Source organism: Cynoglossus semilaevis, chromosome 7 (assembly GCF_000523025.1).
Source record: "Cynoglossus semilaevis isolate Cse_v1.0 chromosome 7, Cse_v1.0, whole genome shotgun sequence".
In the NCBI taxonomy this organism is placed as follows: Eukaryota; Metazoa; Chordata; class Actinopteri; order Pleuronectiformes; family Cynoglossidae; genus Cynoglossus; species Cynoglossus semilaevis.
The window spans coordinates 2,992,553-3,017,118 of record NC_024313.1 but is presented as its reverse complement, the minus strand read 5'-3'; the positions used below and the strand labels follow the sequence as shown (position 1 = coordinate 3,017,118).

The 24,566-nt window shown below is 40.4% G+C and overlaps 2 protein-coding genes across 4 annotated transcripts in view; one reads left to right on the top strand and one right to left on the bottom strand.

Annotated features, from left to right (window-relative positions):
• The window catches only part of LOC103380722 (visinin-like protein 1), a 29,899-nt gene extending 20,785 nt beyond the window's left edge, over positions 1–9,114 (bottom strand). Inside the window, exons 1-2 of the mRNA XM_008312781.2 lie at positions 8,800–9,114; positions 2,244–2,410 (exon numbers count right to left, since the gene is read on the bottom strand). Of these exons, the coding sequence (XP_008311003.1) occupies positions 2,244–2,405 (162 nt within the window). The 5' untranslated portion in view covers positions 2,406–2,410; positions 8,800–9,114. The remainder of the gene's footprint in view (positions 1–2,243; positions 2,411–8,799) is intronic.
• A 283-nt stretch (positions 9,115–9,397) lies between these two features.
• LOC103380721 (uncharacterized) overlaps positions 9,398–24,566 on the top strand; it is a 24,813-nt gene continuing 9,644 nt past the window's right edge. Inside the window, exons 1-6 of one of the 3 annotated variants that reach the window (XM_025057008.1) lie at positions 9,398–9,504; positions 9,669–9,719; positions 10,173–13,018; positions 13,582–13,713; positions 14,062–14,142; positions 14,413–14,597. In XM_025057008.1, coding sequence (XP_024912776.1) covers positions 10,183–13,018; positions 13,582–13,713; positions 14,062–14,142; positions 14,413–14,594 — 3,231 coding nt within the window. In that variant the 5' untranslated portion in view covers positions 9,398–9,504; positions 9,669–9,719; positions 10,173–10,182 and the 3' untranslated portion in view covers positions 14,595–14,597. Of the gene's footprint in view, positions 9,505–9,668; positions 9,720–10,172; positions 13,019–13,581; positions 13,714–14,061; positions 14,143–14,412; positions 15,134–24,566 lie in introns of those variants that run through there. The other 2 variants (XM_008312776.3, XM_008312775.2) reach the window with 2 other exon arrangements.

Below are 24,566 nucleotides of genomic sequence, written 5' to 3'. Positions count from 1 at the left end.
CGTAGGAGTGTGGAAAAGTAAAGCTCTCGGTGTACAGACACTGTCGACTGAGTGCAGCTTATATTTGCCGTGCATAAACACTCGTGACACGACTTCACACGTATTCACCGAAAACTTGTAACGTCTCACTTGGTACATTTCGCGTCGTTCTGTAGCACACCTTTATTTTAGCCCGTGACTAATAAATAATGCATGCGTACTTTCTTCCTCTCGCTTACTTTCCTCAACTCTCACTTTCTCACTATAATCCCACGCAAACACACTCCATTTTGTCCACCTCTCTCTCCTACTAATCACACAGTCCCCGCCCTCACCCAAACATACGGACACACACCAACACAGAGAGAGTGAAAGAGAGAGAGAGAGAGAGAGAGAGGGAGAGACCCACTCTTTGCAGGAACAATCTGTCAGGTTAATGTGAGGTCATGGCACACAATATTTCCACTTATCTGTGCTCTGGATTTAAATAAAGCCCGATCAGTGATACACAGTTGCCTGGAAACACAATAGGATACACCAATAATAGGATTTATTCAGGGGCCTACGTTCATATATCAGCTCCGTTGCTTCTTTTGTGCAGACTTCATCGATTTTTCCCGCCACTGACTCGTGCAGATTGTCACTGTAGGCAATAAAGTAAGTTCCAGTGACACTGTTTTTGTGTTGTAATTATCTTTCAGTCTGAAAACAAAAGTCATCTCTGGAGATTTCTTGGGGAGGTGTTGATAAATAATTCGATTTTCTGATTCCATTATTTTAGAAAAATTAAGCATTATTTCTACTGCATTTACCAAATGTCTGTCTCTGACCACCAGGGTTCATGTGTTATGTAAGGCAGCCCCCTCTGGTTACAGTAATTTCCACGCAAATATTAATATTTCATGCCGTCCATTACAGATTCATTTCCATTTCATCGCGGAATGGTCATTGTTTCTACGAATCCGTTCCACTCACTTTCCTGAGACTTAATACATAAATCATGGCGCGAAATCACACTGCGAGGTGACGAGACGCGAGGTGAGTTACGTATTAGCATGACAGGATAATCATCAGATATGTCTGATATCGGCCTCTCTGTTGGGTTTCTGCCCAGATACAGGAGGGGCTAATAAGAGCATGACAGAACACTAAAATGTGTCAGAGTTTATGATATGAACGCAATTTCCTTCCAAGGTGCCAGAGAGTGTGTGTGGATGTGTGTGTGTGTGTGACCACAACAGACCCCACTGATACCGAATCACTTCTCACAACAATGATACCATTTCTCTGTTTGTCTGCAGACCCCGTTCTAATGCCATGACAATGAAATAAAAGCTAAACTCTGAAATAGCTAGAACATTTTTTTTTTTTTAATTTAAGACCAATTCATTAGCAGATTAAGTAGTAGAATGTTTGGGGTGTGGGCCCGACCAATATAATTTAAAAAAATATCCTGAAATTTTAAGAAGTGTTTGTGTATGTTTGTGTATGAGTGTTTTTTGTTTTTTAAGAAGTGTTTGTGTATGTTTGTGAGTGTTTTTTTATTTAATTAATCAAGTGGGCCAAACTGAACACCCTAGCGGGCTGGTTTTGGCCCGCGAGCCGCATTTTTGACACCTGCGAAACTACTGTGATGCACATGTGAGTTTTCATCGGTTTTGTGCAAAGGACAACACTGTTGTATGAAACTCAAATTCATATGCGATACTAAAAGTACACTCAGATTGACATGTTTAAAAAAGCTTCGTATTGCGGTTAAATCTAGCTACAGAGATTTATTTTCTTGGAATATCAAAGAGAGAAGAGAGTGCAGATAAATGTTTTTACCAACAAACCCGCCCTATATTTCAGCAACACAACACTGCGTTTATTGCGCTTCACTAACCTGCCTGCAGTCCAGATCTGTCTCTTATCAAAATATCCGATACCACATAAAGAGGAGAATCGGACAACAACAAATATGGCCTCTTCAGACCGTCCTTCATCAGTTACATTTTACAGCAAGAATAACTCGTACACCTTGATGCACACATGTAAATCCCTCACTGCGAGTGCTTTTATCATTTTTCTACGCCATCTACTGGTAAACATGTGGGTATTGCAAGGAAAAGGCAGAAGTACAATGATAATATAAATAAATTATATAATATGGAAAAGTTTGGCGGGCCGGATTAAAAAGATGAACGGGCCGCATCCGGCCCCCGAGCCTTAGTTTGCCCATGCTTGATCTAACCCATCATGAAAGTGAGAAAGCGGTGTTTCACCTTGACATAAAGCTGTTGGAACTCCTCCAGGTTGAGGCGGCCGCTGGGGCAGTCCTTCAGGAATCCCTTGTACCACTGCTTCAGCTCGTGCTCATTAAACTCTGTGTTCTTCACCAGGTCCTCCATCACTTCAGGGGTCAGCTTGCTGTTCTGTTTCCCCATTTTGCCTGCAAAGACAGACAGGGAGTATGAGTCTCGGACACATGTGAAGGAATTCATTTAGACTCCAGACTGTGAAAGTGCGAGCCGCAACTTTGTCTAAAAATAAGCCCTGAAACAAATGAAGTAAAAAAGAAGTAAGAGACACCAAAAATAGTATCCATGTTGAAAATAAACCCGATTAGTCCTGTTCTGTTTGTTCCTAATGAGTAATAGTGTCTCTCTTTCAGCAGCTGCTTTGTTCGGTCGTGTTGGCTGCTGCTGTTGCATTATTCAAGGGGAAAATCAGTATCTTTGAATTAGAATGGGCTTTGTTTTAGTAATTGCATTCCCAAAGTAAAAAATCACTTCAACAGATCTGGATTTGTACCTTGACTAAACAGCCTAAAGGCCGAGCCGTAAATAGGATTTCTGCAGAACAGTAATAATCTGGGAGGAAAGGGCTATTGCCAGTTATTTAAATGTTGATATTACCGATGAGTTAATTTAAATTCTTGGAATATTACCGGTAAGCTCTTTAGCCTTTAGCCATTTTCAAAATCAATGGCGAAGTACTTTGCTCAACTCTGATTTATTTCTTTTGTTAACTCATCCTGTACTACAGTGTTTCCCAAACTTTTTTTCTGGGCACCCATATTGTAAAAGTCACAAACCTTCGCGACCCAAATCAATAGACATTATTAGTAAACTCATTAGGAAACATGACCCATGACCCAAAAAAGATCTCTTGCGACCCACCTGAGGGTCACGACCCAGTCTTTGGGGAACAATGCTTTACTACTCTAAAATTCCCCCATTACAGCTGTTTACAGAGTTTGTGTCTGTGCACCCTGCTGAAGCAGACACTTTGTGTCCATGATTAGTTCATTAGCCAACCTAAAAATTAGCCTAATTCGCTAAAGACTGCTGAAGTTTGAGAACATTTCCACGCTTAGTCTCTGTTGTGATGTGCCATTAAACCTTTTTAGCTTGAAAAGACCAAAAGAGTTGAGAGGCTGCAACAGCGCAGTGCCAAGCTGTGCCTGCATATGCCAGGGCAAGGACGGGTGGGGGGTGGGGAGGGGGGACTCGGGCAGACGTCCAGGAGGTGCTGCAGTAATATACAGAAGCCAGTCATGCTGCATTGGTTCATCGCTGAGCGCAATTCCTTTTAAATGACTTCTTTCCAAAGCATGCCCTACGTTTCAAGACTGACACTCTGTTCTCTTGGCTTCTGTTTAATCCAATATACTTTACATTAAAGTGAATGAATAAATGAAAAATGCATGGTGCGTCGGTTCGCAGCCCCTTCTGATGCCAACATCACATTATCATTGTGTGCTAATGACACTAACGTTATGTACATTCTCCCCGTGGTGCAGTCAGTGATGTGCTAACGTATAACAATCGCAAACTGGCAGCCAAATTGCTTCCTTGTTATGGCTTGGAATTGTAAAAAATAAATAAATAAATAAATGTGTTGTTACTTATTACATTAGGTGATGTAGTGTATACTTTATAAGAAAACTGAAACATCGAAACTACAATATTGATATTTATATTAACAGCTTAATACGCAAAAATTGAATAGAAAAGTTTCTACTTTCTCAACTACGTTTCATGCCTGCTTCTGCTCACATCTTATCAGCTGAGGTTGTTAACGCAGTGTTTCCCAAATTCTTTTTGCGACCCACCTGAGGGTCACGACCCAGTCTTTGGGAAACACTGTGTTAACTGGTTTCTAGTTTTGGTTACTAGTGGTATATAGTGAATACATTAAATTATTGTGATATACTTTTTTGAACTTGTGGCATGTTTGTACACATTTGAGCAGGCACTGTAGACTGGTTCAAATCTGACCTATTTTGGGGTTCCATAAAACCAGCCTCTTTTGAAGAACACCCTAGTCCAGATTGTGATCAGTCACAACAGCTGTGAACTAAATAAAACCGAACTCGGTTTATTTCTACATCCTTACTGACACAAAAAAAAAGCATGAGGAAGGCATGTGCAAAGTCAAAAAAGAGACGCTACAATATTTGCTCTTTCAAAATAAAAGCCTCAACCAAGAGGATGGGAGCAACGAGGAAGAACTTACAGTAAAAAATTTACATTGAACTCTTATTTGAAAGATCTTATCTATGCTCACAACATGCCCCACAACATGTGTAAATGCCATGTGATTGTGTATTAACAGAACAATCATTGTAACGAGAGAATTTTACAAATTAATCTACGTAAATAACTTTGACACCTTTAAGGAAATTACATAAAATAAAATGGCTTCAAGATAAAAACAACTCAGCTTTACAGCTTTATAACAACCTTTTCACCCACACATTTGAAGTCCAAATATGGTGTGCTGTCGAGGCTGTGGCTGACGGTGTAAAGAGCGAGGGAGCAATAATTGATGGTTCAGAGGATTCTGCAAAATAGCCACTAGCATCACTGCACAGTGTAACATCTATTTTTCTAATAGAGCTTGTATCAATGGGAAAGACAAACGCATATTAATTTATGCAGTGAAGGGATTTTATAAAAGGCAACGTCATTTACTTTGTTCGTAATGTGACTGGGTGCTGATTTGTTTTTCCACTGGTTTGGACTGGTTTGAACATTAGTGCAAGACTAGGAGAATTCAGATTTGGACCTTTGCCCAAGTCTCCAGTCCTTGCTCTAGCATATGCAGGCACAGCTTGACGCTGCACGGTTGCTGCTTCTCAACACTTTTGGTCTTTTCAAGCTAAAGAGGTTTGGGCTGCAGAGAAAGAATACATACCATAGCTTAGGCATGGGCAAACTAAGGCCCGGGGGGCAGGATGAGGCCCATTCAGCTTTTTAATCCGGCCAGCCAAATTTTTCAAAATGATATAATTTATTTATATTATCATTATATTTCTGCCTTTTCCCTGCAATGCACATGTTTCTCCAGTAGAGGGTGTAGGAAATTTTTTCCCTGCAATGCACATGTTTCTCCAATAGAGGGTGTAGAAAATTGTAAAAGCACTTTAGCATTTCAGCCTTTATGGATGACTTTTACATGTCATTTATCTTAGTTCACACGAACACTCCATCTATCTGCTCCTGACTCCGCCCCCCTGTTCGATTTTTGCCCACGTGACAGAGTGCTCAAGATGTTTTACTCTGTAAAGTGGCCAGATTATTTAGCAATATGTCAGGTGACAAAATACAATTCTTAGAAAAAGGAGGCCAAGGCCTTAAACTCCATCTATCAAACTCAAGGCCCGGGGGCCAAATGCGGCCCACCAGGCCGTGTTGTGTGGCCCACGGGAGCTTAAAAAGCATTCACTAAAGTCTATATATTCTATACATGATCTATACATTCTTCCATTTACAACTGGTCCTTTAAGGGGAATTGTATTGCTGATGTGGCCCCCGGTGAAAATGAGTTTGACACCCCTGCCTTATAGGGACAAGACAGCTTGCAAAAGTTGCATTTACTTCACAGGGATTTTGCAAGAAAATAAATCGTGTTATTTGAATAATTCAGGCAATCCTTTTCCCGCATGGGAATAGAATTTGACATCGACGACATTCTCACCATGCCTCACCCTTTTGCAAGACACCGTGCGTCAACGACCCAAAAATATTGAATTTGAAGTCTCTCACAGACTGACAGACTCTCAGGCCTGCAGCTAAGCTTACGACGCAGTGCACACTGACACCCCCTCCTCACACTTCGCTCTGACAGTCTGGCTATAACAGACAAAGAAGGGCCTGGCCTGAAGACACTACGGCAGCTCCGCCAAGACAGATTTGTCCTGGGATGGATGTCTGCATTCAGTGTATGACAGCCTGGGTTATGTCAGGGTGTACGTAGGTATGTAGGTGTCTACGTGTGTATGTGAATACTAAATACTTAAGAATAAAGTGCTGCATTACAAGATATGACACACACGTGTATAAAAATACTGTCAGCATATATAAACACATTTTCAGGATTTCAGGAAGGGAACTCCCCAGGGATTCATAAAGTTGTATCTATCTATCTATCTATCTGTCTATCTATCTATCTATCTATCTGTCTATCTATCTATCTATCTATCTGTCTATCTATCTATCTATCTATCTATCTATCTATCTGTCTATCTATCTATCTATCTAAAAAACATTCCGACAAAAAACACTCTTATATAACCACATCTGATCTCAGTTGGAAAGGGTTAATCACCAGGACTGGACTACCTCACGCTCAAATATATCACGTTTTTATCTCAGTTACACACCATCTGCCCAAATTATTATAAATCCTTAAACTGTACGACTTTTAGAGCGAGGCATCTGGCAACATGCTATGGCGGAACAAGTAATAATAAAAATAAATAACACCATCTTCCTACACATTTTTTAAACAACACTTCCTTTTCATCGTCCCAATTTCATCGGCTTAATGGCTTCTTAGGTTGTTGTACATCATCCTTGAATGTGTGTGCCTTAAAGATGAGACTGATCTACAGTACAATGTTCTGTAAGTTAATTTATAAATCACTTTTTCTGCAATTTGTCATTTCTATATGTTGCTCTTTGGCTTTTAGTTTTCAGGTCAAATTAAATGTATTGTAAATTATATCGGCGGCCTTTTACCTTGTCTGTGGCCAATTTAAATCTTACATCTAAATTAATGATATATATTAATATTCTAGATCTACTGTATATCACACCAGGCTAATACCGACTGCATGTTTCAGATTCTAGATCTACTGTATATCACACCAGCCTAATACCGACTGCATGTGGCAAATCATGTAAATCTCCTCTTCAATATGTAACATTTGTGTCTGGTATTACGAAAGATATCAAGTGATCACGCATGTGGTCAAAGATCAATGACCATACTGGGATAGCAAATTCATAGCTTCATTGATTTTAGCTCTGTGGGTGGATTTGTTTTTTGGGTTACGCCTCCCACCTGCTCCCAAACTGTGGCTTAAAAAGGCTTAAGTGTTTCAAGGTCTGCAGAGGTCGATGTGCACAATCATTACACCCGTACTCCCGGACATTAACCTAATTATTTTGATGCAATGAATAACGGATGGCAAACGGGTGAGCAATTACCTGATATTTAAAATGACCTAACGGCTCATTTGTCAGCTGCCAAATATGATGATGGAACTGCTTTTATATTCTGCGCATTCTTATACATCACACACTCGTTTCAAAATTCAACAAAGATGGAACAAAAACAGGCTTGTACCAATGCACTAAGAGAAAAATGGCTTTAATTTTAAAAAAATCTAACACTGAACCCAACCCATCTTGTTGTTATTACCTCATTTTAAGCATAGGGGTTTGTGCAGTTTGTGACCTGTTACGCTTATCAACATGTCCACAACAGGAGAGTTTTTGTGTCAACGTCCTACTCCTTTTTTGTTTGCTAGAGACGTATAACAAATGAGTTTGGTACAAGACACTGTGGGTCAGTCTGCAGTGTGATGCAGTGTGAATAGAGCACTGTCTCTTACCCTGAGTCATAGCCCTTTGTCTCCCTGTCCATTTGGGCTATTCATAGCCAATCGTTAAAAATAAAACACACACCTGGAGTTGGATGTATCAGCTGACCTACATGTATACCGTGAGCTGAGTGGTTTCACTGTGGGATGACAATCAGCAGAGCAGCCCCAGAACCAATCCATGGTCCATTACATAATGCTGTTCCCTTTACACTCATGTGCCAACAAGGGATGACCTTGAGATGCAGACCGAGCCCGGGCACCATCAAAGAGGAACACGGGGCTTTGGTGGTGCAAATCTGTGATAGATTTTACGCTCGGTCCAGGTTTCTGCAGCAACACTTGTGTGTTGTGTACACGTGTTTGCAAGTGTGATGTTCTGCAGGAGAGGCGTGGGTAGACATGCCTGCATAGATTTGCACAAGAAAGCATCTGTATGAGGGATGAGAAGGTGTGGGCTATGACACACACACACACACACACACACACACCCTTGCAACATCTGGTCTGTAGGTGACAAACTACTAGCATTTATCTTACACTGACATGTTGCACCAACCCACTGTGGCAGGTCGCCCATGTCCATTTACTTTGTTGATGAATACCGTATAATCATGGCGTGTGTGGGCAGGAGGAGTAAGCTCAAGACAAGCCACGGTCTTATAATATTGATCAATCGCGTGTTTGCGTGCACAAAGTGCAAACAGCGCCTTTAGAAATCAATATTGCTGCTGTGTAGGATGCACTGATAAACACTGAGTTCCTATAGTAAATTAGGTCTCATTAATATGCCCCTAAACAGCCAATTATAACATTATTGCGTAAAATTAAACCAACAGGGTATTACATAAAGCACATTATTGCGTAAAATTAAACCAACAGTGTAATACATTATGGCAATTGACTATAGATAACTATAAATATAGTCTAAATATTATCCTTCCTACCTTTCGATGATGCTGAGTCGACGGCAGAAGTCCGGTGTGATGTCTGGAGTAGGTCAGGAACGAACCTACGAGGACGGCGGAGGGGATAAGTGTTGCAATTTAAACACTCTCTTCTGTTTACTGCTTCTCTCGCGGGGGTCGTTCGCTTGTGTGCCGAGAATTATTTGACGTTTTTACAGGAGGAAAGAAAAGTAAGCCTGGACAGAAAGCGTACCGCACAGGTCTGAGAGATGATGTTGCTGGAAAAAAATATAGTCGGTTACTGCTGCAGCTGCTGCTGCTGAGAGATGAGAGGAGGAGAGGGAGGATGAGAGGGGGGAGAGAGAGGAGGAGAGTGAAGAGGAGAGGGGAGAGAGAGGAAGAGAGAGAGAGATAGAGAGAGAATATCCTCCCTGTCTGTGTGCTACTTCAATTACGTTGTTTAAAAAATAAATGTTAAAAAATAAAGTATTGTTATTGTTTGCCCATTATGTCCATTTTTAAAGAAAATATTTGCATATGCTAGTTTTCTTTGTCCCTCAAATACATTTATCTCTCAGTTGGAGCCTAATCACATAATTTTGTTATTTTGAAATCCATCCGCCGAGCACTACACTAATTCGCGCCATACAAAAATGATTTGACTTTACTAAGCAGTTCATTTAGTCCAGTATTTTGTCCGGTTTTGTATGGTGCGTTAGCGCTTGGAATAAATTAAGATACGAGGTAAGTAAGATTAGCAGGAGTAGGTTAATAAAATACGTTATGTATAATGAACTATCTTTAAAAATACAGTAGGCTACATCTCATTTTCCGCGACAAGGGCCGTGTTTGTTAGCTGTGTGGCTAAACAAAGTCGACCGTCCCTACATCTAATTTTCCGTGACAAGGGCCGGGTTTGTTAGCTGTGTGGCTAAACAACCCCCTCTTTCAACATTAAGGTAATTAGAATACTAAAACAATAGTTTGTTGTTTCTTGATATTTTTTGGCGTTCTAATAAGACTAATGTGGATGCAGAGATGTTGATATCATATGTGAAAACAATCGATCTGAAAATATGTATTATGTGAAAACAATCGATCTGAAAATATACACTACCAATTAGCATAACACAATTGTTAGCTTTTTACGGTAAAACACGGCACACTTTGTTGTCAAAAAGCCAATTGTGTCAGTGTAATAAGGTGTTATATAACGTGAAATATCTTCTGTGACCATTATAACAGTGACTGAAGTTTAAAAACACCAAGGCATCTGAGCTATCGATTGTTTTCCAATGGTTAGTGGAGTTTTTATTAAGAGTAATTATCTTAATTGACACTTTTTTGTATCTAATAGAGCAAATGTCTTAATACATAATTCTCAACCAGAGGTTGTATTCTTTATTTTTTAGAGAAGATAAAATGGACACCGTGACACATGAAGATGCAAGCAGAGAAGCAACAGAGATGGTGCCTAGTTCACTAACTTCCTTGAAAAGACCCAAAATGGATTTTACAAACAACTACATGTTTGAAGAGGAGCTGGACATTTATGAGCTACAGAAACAGCCCCAAAACACTAACTGCCCACTATTAAAATATGCCAGAAGAGAGAGTGTGGTACTGACATGCTCAACAGAACCTAGTGAGGTTCAAAATGAAAAGTCGTGTGACAAACCACAAAATGCTATTTTAACAACCCCCTCTGCTTCTGAGGCCATTGATTTACAGGCAGACTGTGCATGTAAAGTCTTTTGTATCACTGCTGAGAGACCTTTGCTACACCCCGGGAAAGAGGAGCAGGAGTCAGTTACTAAAAGTGACAAACTCAGCTTATATTATCAACAGGATGCAGATGAAGCATTAGCAGAGTCTCACACAAACGATACCAATGCCGACACGTCCATCCGTCCTGATTGCAATCGACAGGGGGAAGCTTCAGAAGACAAGCCTCTCGATGGTTACAGCATTCCCGCAAGAATCAACAGAGATGAGAGACAGGTGAACATTAATGTCAGTCAAATTCAAGTATTCAACCTTGGTTCAAGTGGTGAAGAGGTCAGATTTCAGAGTGATTGCACTCCTAAAAGTGCTCTACATGATGCAGGTGTCCATGGAGCATGGAGCCAATTTGCTGAAGTTAAAGGAAGTAATCAGAAACAGAAAAGAGTTGATTTTAGCAGCAGAAGCTCTCCTTGCCTGCAGGATGGGAGCACATATCACATATGTCCCAGTGATTACACAGACATTGAATCATTTTATTCAAACCATGGTGAGGAGCTGTCTGGCAATTTGGTCAGCTGTACAACCACAAATGGAGAAATACCACAAGTGCAGAATTGTGATAATATAAATGTTGTCTGGGACAGAAATCCAAATGGCAAATTAAGCGATGCTGTGAGCAAAGAGTCTGATAAAACAACAATTTTCCCTGATGTGGAATTCGCCTGTAACATTGCAGCTGAAAATGTGAATGTTACAGTTTATGACTTTAGTGCATCAAAAGAAGAAAGCGCCGCTGGCAAGATAACCACAGCTATGATTAAACGCACTGATCACACTACAGAGACTTTAGTGCCTACAAGAATCAGAGAGGAGCCCACTGAAGGACATAATTATCCAGGCCCTTTCAGTGTAATTGACCCTGAAGTCTGGAGTGAAGCTGACATGGATGGTAAAGAGGGTCGTAGCTCAGTGTTGAGAACTGCACCTATATCAGTAAAAGAATGTCTTTATGAAACTGAAAAGGTTTCAGTGGGCGACCAGCACAGTCAGTCTTATTATGAAAGTGAATCAGAACAATGCAAGGAGAACAACTTTAGTCACCTGGGGGCAAAACCACAGGCTATTTCTGTGACCACTGATAAAGCATCTCTTACATATGAGACTGAAAACAGCCATGTTAGACTGGACCACCAGAGAAAATTAATGGAAAAGAAAAATCTTTCCATTTGTGGTTCTGTAAGACAAATTAAAACCGAGGAATTTTGCAATTTTGTAATCAAAGCAATGTCCGGAGAAGAAAAGGAACAGACTGAACACGAACTAAAGGTAAACGTGGGATCAACTTCAGACTTCACAAATGCCTGCAAAACAGGAGCCATGTCTGAAAATGATATTGACTTGACAATTGAAGAAGATGAGGAAAAAGTCAAAGAAAAGGAAGCAGAAGAAGCGATGTTTGTCCAAGAATGTAAAACTAATGTACAAGAAAATCCAGAGATTTTGGTGAAAGCAGAGGATCGTCCACTGGAAAGTAAACAAAGAGACACAACTGAACTGAACAATTGCAAATGCATCTGTGAATTGAAAGAGGGCAATTGTAAGATAAGCCCTGTTAGTCTACAACAAGAAAATACGCGTGGTTGTCTCTCTGATTTCACAAAACGAGCTCAGACATTAATGGCTGAAAGCCATGACGATTTTTCAGTCATCGCTTTTGCTCCAGCAAGTGATGCAGTTGTTCCGTGCCAGCCCAATTTAAACCATTCACAAAATGGTAACGACCTCACAGCTCATGACTGTAATGACAGATTCTCCACTGTGCCATCTGTCTTCACTTTCTGTGACCGGATGCCGGAGGGGTTTGACACTTTCGAAAAGATCCAACTATCACAAGATTATGATGATGAAGAAGATGCTACCAGTCTGGGAGAAAAGCCTGTCTTCACCAGCTTGCTCGGGCAGCTGCTGAAAACATCAGAAGGACAGCTTGTCCACTCCATGCCAGGGACAGAGAGTAATGAGTCTGAGGAGATACCAGCAAAGGAGTTAGGGGGGAAAGAGGATGTAACAAGATTTGAGTGCCATGCTGACAACGTGCCACACGCATTGTTAAACAGTGATTCCGCTTGTAATGAGTTCCCAAACTTTACTTCAGCAGAGCATAATAAAGCCCCCGGATATCCAAAGCAACAGCTTTACAGTGACGCAGACCGTCAGTACATCCGAGTCGAAGTAAACCCCTCATCTACACCCTCCACTGTTGCTACTGATTGTGAAAATCTCTCTGATGTCAGCTTCTCCCCTGATTCTGAGATGAAAAAAAAATTTGACAGGGTCTTGAAAGAGCTGAAGTTGTTTTTCCAAATCAGTATGAATGACTATGTGAGTGACAGCAGTGGCTCTACCCCACAGCAGTGCATTAACACGCTACAAACGTCGCCCTCCGAAGTTGAAGCCTCTGAGTGTGATGGTTCCAACTGCAAAGAACAGCTAAGCGACCCAGAATTGGTCCGCCATGGAGACTCATTTTCAGGTGACAGTATGAGTCGTCTTGACACTGCAGAGTACAATTTAGGACAGAATCTCAGTGTACCAAGATGGGCAAAAAGAATATACTGTAGGTGTTGTTGTACAGTGAAATATATGTAAAAAAAAAGCATGTGCTGTAGCTTGTTTGTAAAACTATATATACAGTATGTAGGTGACATTATCAAAAGCATACAACATACGTTTTTTGTAGTGTCAAGAGGACAACAGGAAGTCATAAGGCCTGGAGACTCTCCTCAAAACCACAGTGTATTGTTTTTCCATAAGCAGTAACATATTAACCATGGAGGCAAAAGGATGTCGGTCGATTGATTTTGCTGTAAGCATATCCATAGGTTGTTTTCCGTCATTAATGTAAAAAGATTACATATTAAATGGACCGGACTTGTAGATTAGATGTAAACTAATTTTTTGAAGGTGAAACCTCGCCGTGAGTATGATTGACTCTACGCTCAGATGTAAATAAAATGTACTACACAACAGAGCAAGATCACCGTTAAGATGTCCATTATTATAGTCAAACAATAATACCAGATGTCTGTTTTTTAGATAAAGCTGATGAAGACTCTGGAGCTGATCCAGTGGTGTGTTGTACAGCTGGCAGCTGTCATGGAGAACAGGAGGTGCCGCCTGAAAGCCACCTGTGCCAGGAAGCAAGGGATGCTTCACAAAAACAGAAAGGTTCAGAGAATTTACATTTTATTAAAACAAATATTGTACCCTGAGCAACACAGTCGCTATCACAATAATGAGTATTGCTGCAGAACATAAGTGTTTTCCTCAGCAAAATATACACACTGAGGCCAAAGGTGCCCAAATGTATATACAAGCATGTCTGGGTAAAATTAATTTCCAGAATGTTGACCTTAGAATGGGCACTAATTAAATTTGGAAAAGGAAATGTAATAATTTTTATAGATTTTTTTTTCCTATATTTACACAGCACCATGAATGCAAAGGCGCTGTTTAGTGCCACACAAATTAACCAATAAGATAGAAAGGGCGCCTGCTTCCTGTTTTTACTTTCAGAGCCTGGGGAGACAGAGCAGAGAAGAAAAGCATGGTGTCCATCCTTTTTATGTCCACTGTCATTTGAGCAACTGAGCCACTGTGAGTTTCACTGCCAACTTAGCATTTTCTCCCTCAAAAAAGAAATTTAATTTCCTGCAGACTATTTTCTTCCATTTCCTTTATTTATGACCTAAAGGAAAAAAATTGAAAGCTGTGCAGTGTCTGTCACTGTCTTTTTGTAGTAAAAGATGCTATTGCTTTTAAAGCTTTATTCCTAATGTGTTTTGTTTCTCGTGTTGTTAAAATAATGCATGGCTATAACACTGCTGTGACAGATGCCTAAATGTCCTGTCAAATGCTTCTGTGCAGCGGCGGCGGCAGCTGAGACGTTCAGAAGATTGGAACCTTTGAAAACGTGCACAAGACCCATTCGGGTTGGACTTTCAAAGAGGGCAAAGACCAGACACCTCCACCGTCCCCATCCTTACGATAAAACACCTGACACGTTCTCCAGCCGAGGTGTCTGTAGGGATGCGGCAAAGCCTTTTTAAAGCGTAAGTTTTTATAAATTTTATGGATTTAGCATATTAATAGGCCTGAATTTCTAGTCAGGTTTAAAATCGTAGTTGTTCATATGCTACTATTTACATGCACTTACAGTTTATACAGCTAGATTCTTTTTTTTCCAAAACACATTTACCACCGTGTTCTGGTTTGTCACATACAACTGGTACTTGTGTGTTTCCTCGTAGGTGTAATGATACTGTATGCTACTTGTTTATGTAATGCGTGGGTGTATTCAGTGATGGTGGAAAGGGCCAAGTATGTTCCTTGAGTGTATCATTCCATGAGTTCACATGTGGTGGATGCAGCACATCCTTCAACCGTTGCGTGGGAGGTTCGCTCGTGTTCAGTTACAAACGGCCTCTTTGACCTAAGAAATAGACTGCGGCACTGCATACTGACTGTGTTCTTCGTGCATACATTAAAATATTTGTTCGAAAACAGGAAATATGAAGATCTGTTTGTGAGAAATCACATGCTACATCTGATTCATCACAGCAAAAGCCCCCGTGGGCTGCACCAGCGGCACAGCAAAAGCCCCCGTGGGCTGCACCGGCGGAAAAAAAATATGGTGGAAACACTCACAACAACCTAATCAAATCACCTCCAGTTTGAAATACCATCCTGTAGCATGAACTTGCGGCGGCTTCAACTTCACGTCAGACACCCAGCTTGCATCACACCAGGCTCACCAAGAGCAGGGTAATTACAATCGATTGTTATCGATCCACAGCCACCCTGTGATTAATCTAAATCAAAATTGTAATCGTTTTGACGGCGGTTTCTAACGAGCAGTATAACTCCAACGGCGGTGCATGTGTATCTTCAACAACAAAACTATAAAGAATCTTACAATCAATATCTCAGTTGATGGATGACCAAGTGTTTGTCGTTGCATATTTTTGATGCGATTATCAAGCTTGTTTTAGGAAGGACGCTTCCATGACCGACAGCTTTACGGGTTCAATAAAGCGGTCGAGAAAGAGTTGAGTGCCTGTTTTGGCTGTAGGCATTAGAAGTGACATTTCTGCTCAAGTTATAACAGTGGTGTCAAAGACTGCTGTCTGGGTTTGTTTACCTGTCCTTCACTGCTCCTTAACCGTGAAGTGAAAAAACAGTTTCCTTTTATTCTCAACTACGACTGTTTTCTGGCACGGGGTGCAGTCTGGAATGTAATAATTTCTTACAATAAAAAACAATGCATTAAAAATATGAACCTTGTACAAGCCCATTTAAACTAATTAGACTTGTGACATTTTTTTTCTGCTCTATTAAACTTTCTTTTCTTTTTTTAATTTAAAAACAAGACATCTTTAATGTCATGACTCATGTCTTCCAGTTAATGAAACTGTTTTGGGGAAACAGTTTGTTTTACTGACCAAGGTGCCTCAGCTGGCAGACAGGCAAGCACAAATCAAAAGCAAACACTGTCACGCTGTAGTTTTTCAGAGAATAATTTGATTCAGCCGCTTTGCAATACAATCTCCTTTTTTAATCAGGCACATTCTGTGACGCCTGCGAGTGCTGATCTTTTGTTTTAAAACAACAACACAAATGAATAATGTGCTGTCACACCATTGTAGAATAATTGCCGTTCACACTATGTGAAAATGCCGTAACCATGATAACGATATGCGATCCACGCTGTGTGCTGTGTACTCGGAGTATTAGCTATAAGACGATTTGGACGAATTCGGTTACTTCTCCACTCACAGATGGTCGGCTCAGGTCAGAACAGGACAACCTCAGTCCTATAGCAAATCATCATTAGGCTTCATAACATTCGCTGCTGTCGTGGGCATTAGTGGAAACTGCTGCAGATCGATGGGGCGGATGGTTATTTTCAGTCCAGATGAGTGTGTGCGGCTTGAATCAGGGCCAGAGCCTATCAGCTGTGAGAACGTAGGTGGGACCATTAAGTAATGGCCCGAATCAACAAGTGCCAAAATCTCTCATAATTCCATTAGAGGGCTTCATTATGTCCAGTACTATTTAAATCCACCCACGCACTGGCCTTTTGTATCTCAGCTGTCTTTAGAGTTCGGATTCAAATGCTTTACTTCTAGATACAACAAGCCTGGTGCTTTATATATATATATATAACTGTGGGGAAAATAACTCATGACTTTGACTGGCATATTGTAAAAGTAAAGATTATATAACACACAACCACTGGGTTGTACAATATGAAGAAGTGACTGAGACGACGTGAAAACGAGGAGCTGTCATGAATTTGCTGAAGTGAGTGACTAATCGCTGCCCCTCTGTCTGATAACACCACAGGTGTAAATGGAGAGGGCGTTAATCTGCGAGCCCCGGTTCTGCTAATCTCTTTAATGAGATGCCGATATTAAATGATATTCGAAAATGTCACTTGAAGCGAAACAGTCGGGGAACCTCCCGCAGTGACTGATTAGTTCAAAGCAGCTCCTGCGAGCACTGATCCATTCCCACTGAAATGGTGCGTTGTTAAAAATGGGCCGAGGTTTTGGAATCTTTCGCTCATTCTTTCATTTGGTCAAACGGTTCTCAGCGGCCAATTTTAGCATCTTATGTAATATCTTTAAGAATCGTTACTGGTGTTTCCTTGATGATGAAAACCCGATAACGAAATGCCTGGGTTTCGCAAAATGTGTGTCCTAAAAATAGTTTTGGGGATAAACGGCTGTATATTAAAGCGAATGTCACTAGATGACAGTCTTGCAGCTCATCTAATTAATCTCATACTCATACAGTGGTTTGTACAGATAAATAAATAAATATTATCAGGCCTATATCGGTATCGGTTGATATCGAAATTGGAAATTAAGTGTTTGGACAATATCGGCAAATATTCATGTGTGATAATTCAAAGGCTCTGCCAACCAGACAGACTGATATTGAGTTGGACCAATAAGGGAGAAGGTTCCAAGCATTGGTCCAATATTGATCTCTACCAATAGCTTAATCTGTTCGGTGACGGTCTTTTTGCAGGATCCGTGACTCTTGAGTTTAATTCCCTGCCTGTGGTTCCTGCAGTCAATGCTCCCTCTGGTACTAAATAAGGTTTATTTATTTCAGCCGTGGGGGGATTGAGGGGAGAAGAAAAACAGAGTGATTGGTCAGGGAAATTGTTTATAGGTCATTGATTCTGAACATTAACTCCCATTCAACACAGGCCCCACTCTAATTCACTGTGGGGCATCTACTGTATTTCCTCATTGATCACTGATCCTGTGTGGCTGCAGCACTCTTCTTCCTCAACATGTTGTCGACCCATTGGAAACCTGTTAGCATTTGTCGTTCTGTGCATTCAAACCTTCAGGTTTCAGACGTGTGAGTCAGTGAGAGAAGATGTTTACTGATAACAAGGAGAAAGGATGAATTGTTTTGCTGAATCACTTTAAGAAACCAAGAAGCAGTGGGTCCTTTAAGGTGGTAAATGGATTATTAGTTTTGAGGACAGCAGCTTTTGAAGCTGCAAGTCTCCATTAAGATACACAGTACTGATTAAACTCCACTCTGTGTATTTACATTTTTAGTTTTTATTATTTATTTCATTTGACATTTTATATTTTGATCGATATTTTGATTTGAGATTTCCCATCATCTGGAGTAGTCACAAATAGTAAAACATCGTACACATATTGTAAAATATAATAATAATAAAGAACAATATAATATAAAGTATGTTGATTTATCTCAATGATCAAAATTAACCCAAATTAAACCAGTGCTAACCTGAGATTAATCAGAATAATTTTTCTTCCTCGTCTTCTAACAGGTCTAATTAAACACTAATAAATACATTTTTAATTGCTGCACGTAGAACAACAGCGCTATAGGAGCATAGCGATGCTTCCATATAAATTATATATATATTGTGAAAAAAAATAAAAAATAACCATAACAACAATAACAATAATAATTTTGAAAATGATATATGATATAGATATCATATAAAATCACTGATTATATCATTTACAATATTACATTAAATACAAATACAAATAATAAAATAAAGAAGAAGAAGCAGGTAAAAACATTAAATGCCTTTTCCAGTCAGTGTCATGTTTTCTCCAGTTTCCATCCATCAGCCCAGTCCCACGGTCCTCGCGTATTGTCTGGAGGACTATTTGCAACAGTGTGAAGAGGTTTGACCTCTGCAGGAGGGATCGTCAATACCGTGACCCCCCCTGATCACAGCATTTCAATCATCCGTCTCTGCGGGGAGTGGCTGATTCATCTAAATCATCAAAAATAATATTGATGTCTTTGAAATGAACGTCTGTGTTGGCACATCGGATAATGAATTGCTTTGATCTCGTCAGAGAAATGAAAAAATACCAGGGAAAATAGCTGTGTTATTGCTGCTGATGAAATAATATGGTGGATTTGAGCGATGTGAATGAGAATGTGGTTTGAGGAGCGGGGGGTGGAATACACAGAAAAAAAGAGTGAATGGATTCTTTATAATCGAGCAGAGCGAAAAATCAGAAAAACACTATTATCTCTGCAGAGAGAGAGAGAGAGAGAGAGAGATCAAGCCAGTGTGGAGGAACACAGACAAGTTTTTCAATGTAAGGAGTTAACGTGTGTGATTTAGACTGTACATTTTTTCTCATTCGACTCTCCCTCCTCTCCTGCTGGAGGGCCACGAGCGTCTTACTGCTGCAATGCAGCAAAACAAATGAAGGAATGAAGTGTTTGAGATGTGCAAGATGTTTCCTCTTTGATTTTTTCTTTTTTTTTTTCTCATCTTTTACAGTTTATTCTCTTGAAAACTCAGTCCAATTCTCAAGGCTCTCATCTTTTACAGTTTATTCTCTTGAAAACAATTCTCAAGGCTCTTGTGCCCTCACTTCCCCTCCTCACACACACCTATGCTAGATAACACAATTTAAAACATCTATTTATAAAAAAAGACATGTAATTTTTTTTAGTCGTACCTGACATGATAAATGTTTGCTGACAAGAATGTGTCGTTGATTAAAACACATCATAGTTCACGATTTATCACTTATTTCTCTGTTTCGATACAAGCGCAAACTTCCTGTTCTCCATGAATTCACACAATTTACAAAATTTAATTTAACTTCTTGTGATTCTTTCTTATTTTTACTGAAGTATACGCAGTTCTATCTGCCTTTTAAACACTCGAATACTGTTGTTCCTTACAGGCTAATATTCCCTATGCTAACAGTTTCTGCTACCACTCTGCCTCGTGCTATGGGTCTTTTCACCTGCACTTCTTACCATTTTTATGGACAATTTTCTTTTTACCTTGAATGTATTTTTTGTAGAAAAAGTTTTTGACAGAGTTTACACTATTAGATGTATATAGTTTAATGTTTACCCTTCTGCTTGAATTGTGACAAAAAGGCTTCCGAAGGTGTACCTAGCACAATCTACCAGCCACAACAGGTAAGCTACATGCTAATTGCTAAGAAACACAGACACAAACACATAGTAGCATTGTAAATTAATTGAACTGTATATTTGTGTATATATATATATTGAACTGTATATTTAGTATATATATATATATTGAACTGTATATTTCACTTTTACTGTCTCGCTCATCACCACCGCTGTGTAGAATGTGTTTTAAAAGCCACATTACTTCCTGTCTGTTGTCTGCCATGTCACAGGCAGGACAAGATTTGAACAGCCCAGAGAAACACACTGTATTTTGAATTCATCGCATCATCCATTAAGTCTATTTTATAAAATATTCTTCTGTAGGGTACAGGACGTGTGCACTGCATCATTCCCACCGAGTGTTACCCACAAACACTTAACCTGACCGACAAACTTCAGACAACCGCTGTGTAGCAAACTGGGTCGACATATCCAGCAGACAGGGAGGCGTGAAAATTAGGTCGTTTGTCAAACTCTGCTCCGGTTACCTTGACCCCCTTCAGGTGAAGCTGCTGCGCCGACATGGGCCACGCAGCGAAAGTCAATAGTTCACCTTTTTATTCAGTTCCCACTGAGACATCAGCAGCAGCAGCAGCTTAAGTGGTGACAGACGCCACACAGAAGTTGCAAGGATTTGTTTGTGTACCTCACAGTCAACGCACCTGGTTATAGGCAGAATATACATTAGTATTTATATATTTTTTATGTTTATATTAGGGATGTTCGATATTCACTTTTTGATATGCCGATATTGTCCAAACACTTAATTTTCGATTCCGATATTAACTGATACGTGGTGGACAAGGAAGTAAAGTGCCGCCTGCTCACGAAGCTGATAGATTAAAGCAGTATCTCACAATTATTTCTACCATGGCCCCCCAGGGGACAGAATTGAAATTCTACTAAACGCCTGGAAATATTTTTTTATTTATCCACTAAACCACTGTAAGAGTTGCTTCACTATAAAAGTTGCAAGCACCAGAATTCTATATATATATAATAGATTAATAACATGAGCTGCAATGCTGCCATCTAGTGACCAGAGGCTTGTTTATCGTTGATGATGTTCTCTTCTTGTGTGGTGAGGGAGTTAACAGTTACAGGTATGGGAGGGGGAGTGAGGAGGCATGAGAGGAGGAAAAAATGTTTTTGGAGAAGCTGGGTTGGCCGATATTATTGGACGTTGTCCCACTCCAGGAAAGTCATGTAGTTATGATTTTTAAATTCATTAAAATTGTTGAAAATTTAGGGTAAAAGGGAAGTAATGGTTAATAGTCAACAGAAATTTGTGACGTCAAAATGGAGGCACGAGTCAAAAACAGTTGGGAACCACTGGTTTAGTGCCTACTGGAACTCATTTGCAGTGAACTCATGGAACGTCAGGCCACATTATGCGACACAGATCATGTCAAGTTTCCACCTCCAGCAGAGGATCTTATGAGCATGTAATACAGCAGCGTAATGAAAAACGAAAGAGCTGTGACTCAGCATTACCTCACTATTACCACTAAGTAGCCGAGGCATTGTTGTTCTCACAGTTAGGCGTGGGGTAGCCGCTGGAAAAGGAAGCACGGGAGATTTTAATGTAAAAATAAGAGGGGGAAAAAACTGGATCTCAGTAATGTTCTGCAGGTTGGAATTGGACCCGTCGCCATGGTAACAGGCCGTGTGCCACACCGCCTCCCATCTTTACCTTCTTCTCCCTCCCCTCTCTCTCCCTTTCTCTCTCTCTCAACAACCTCTCACTGCCATCACTTATCTGCAGGAGACGGTGCTGGCGTCTGCTGCTGTCGCAGAATTAGCCCCAATAGATGTTGAATATTCACGGGGTGACAGGCACTGTCAGTGCTCCCACCACCCACCAAGGCATTCGGCGGGACATGTCACACCCCTAACGACTAATGAATTCCCCATCTCCCTGTTAGTCCCACTTTCTAATCATCTCTCACCTGCTATCTCCCATCATATTAGCCTCCTTCTCACTCTCCTTTAGCCAAAACCAGCAGTTATCTCAAACCAAGCCACGAGCTCCATTAAATTTATCTTCTGTTTTCCCAATGAGCTCAGTGCGGTTTTGCTAATCGTCTGTTGTAATACGATGTGGTTTTCCTTTTGCAAAACCACAACATCAAGTGTTAAGGGACTAATGGCTTGTTAACATCTTTTTTTTATTCGGGCTGTCTCATTTATTCCCTTGGTCCTGCTTTATTTTGTTTGCCTCACCTCCTGTGTCTCGTTCCACATCGCACGCATCCTGCTCTCCTGTGATTACGTGCTCCTTGACTAATGTGTCTCACCTATGTTTTATTGCCTCTCCACCCCTGTGCGTCTCAAGTCCGTGTCCTCTCCGCGTCTCTCTCCTTGGGTTCTTCCACCCACCCCGGGATTTGACTCTGTTTTTGAGTTTTCTGGACTGTCCTCTCGTTTTTTTTTTTTTTTGCTCGTTCTTTGGACTTGTTTAACAAACTCAACCTCTGCCCATGTCCGCTAATTTGTACCAGTGGTTCTCCAGGAGACTGTCTGTTATTTGTCCTTAGCCATAAACAATCCTTTCAACAGACTTTCACCTTGTACGAATCCTGCATTTAAGGTCTTCAATCTGTGTTCTTACTCAGTGTTTCCCAAACTTTTTTTCTGGGGATCCATATTTTAAAAGTCACAAACCTTCACGAGCCAAGTCAATAGACATTATTCGTAAACTCCTGAGAAACATAATGTGAGACGACCCCAAAAAAAAAAAATCTCTTCCGACCCACCTGAGGGTCACGACCCAGTCTTTGGGAAACAATGTTCTAACAGTCACAGATGACTGTTTTTCTTACAATAAGTGTTTTTCTTCTTTGTTTTCATGCAAAGAAGTAGTATAATAAGTAGTATAGTAAAAATGATAGTAAAAAGTATATTATTATTATTATTTATTCATATTTAATGAAATAATAATTTATATTTTTTATTTTCAAAATTCATCAAGCAGGCCAGGTTGAACACACTAGCGGGCCTGTTTTGGCCCACAGGCCTTATGTTTGACACCCCTGCATTAGATAGAATGTGTGGAAGAAACCATACCAAATGTTTTCTCCCTCCTGCTGATGTCAGACTGTTCAATCAGACCATACATAATTCTTGTTATTTATTTATTTTATCTGCAATATATCATAGTAACGATTAGCTACAAACTCGACATTATAAAAGTATCAAATGGCAAGCTGATATCTCTGTCATTATAGCACCGTACTATACTTGTTCTACCCTGTTCTGCTGCTGTTAAAGGACACATAAAGGACTTCTTATCTCCTGAAGAAGAAGCGCTGTGAGTGGCCGTCACGACTAGGGAACAGGCTGTAAACACAGAACATTTACCATCTGACATAAAACGCATTCACGTTGACTAAGTATTATCGATATGAACATTATATGCAGACCATAAAACGAGCATATTTTCACACAGCACTGAACAACCGTCTTGTACAATTAGCTTTAAATAAAAGTACACTCGTAGTAGTTCTTCGTGTTCTATTACAGTAAGCCCTTAACCTGCAGTTTATTGTCAGAAGATTACACTTCATAAAGAAAAATTACCTGTGATAGGAACTGTTATCAGGTGAATGACGGAGAATATGTTCTTGGAGGCGCCGTCGTTTAGAAGCTAGGATGAAATCCTCTTACAAGCGGGAGCTAAATGAAAAATACTATTGATCGCTCAGCTGTAGCTCTCTTCAAGGCGGAATGGCAGCGCGGTTTTCATGAGGCTCAAGCTTTTGCGGCACTGATTAACTGGAAGAGATAAAATGTTGCTGTTTTCTTGAACGAAACCAACAAAATATAAAAGGGAGCAACACACTTTTAGACACTCGATATATAATTTTTGTCTAACATAATTATTTGATGTTTATTTTGAAATCCAGTTGCGGGCCCAAATGGATGGTTTCGGTGCGCCAGATTTGGCCCATGGGCCACAGGTTGACGATCATTGGTGTAGATGGTTTGGTAGATGGATGCATTATGTATTAACACAGTGTTTCTCAAACTTCTGGGGACCCATATTTTAAAAGTCACAAACCTTCACGAGCCAAGTCAATAGACATTATTCGGAAACTCTTGAAAAACATGATGCGAAACGACCCCAAAAAAAACACACACAATGTTCAACAGTGTCTCAGGCTCAAACAGTCGCAGTCAAATTGTATATGCTGAGGCCGTGGCCAGTTTCTGCTTCAAATCCTAAATAGCACTTCTTCCATTACACTTAGTCACAGATGACTGTCTGCAGACTGACCTCTCAGCCGTATTCTCCTCAGTTAACCATATATAGATAATGGTCTGCTTGGAGCTCCCTTTGCATTTCTTCCCTGAGTCATAATGGCAGCTCAAATACCAGAAGAGACAGCCATAAGTGAATAAGCGAGTGCTCGGGCCCAACTGTTCAACAAAAGGCTTATGGTCAAATCTCGGGGGGCCTTCATGTTATTTAACAAGCGCTCAGCTTGAAGAGAATGGACGGGGGGTAGGTGGTGGTGGGGGGGGGGGGGCGACGGAGAGGCCGTGGGAGCGGGGGGTGC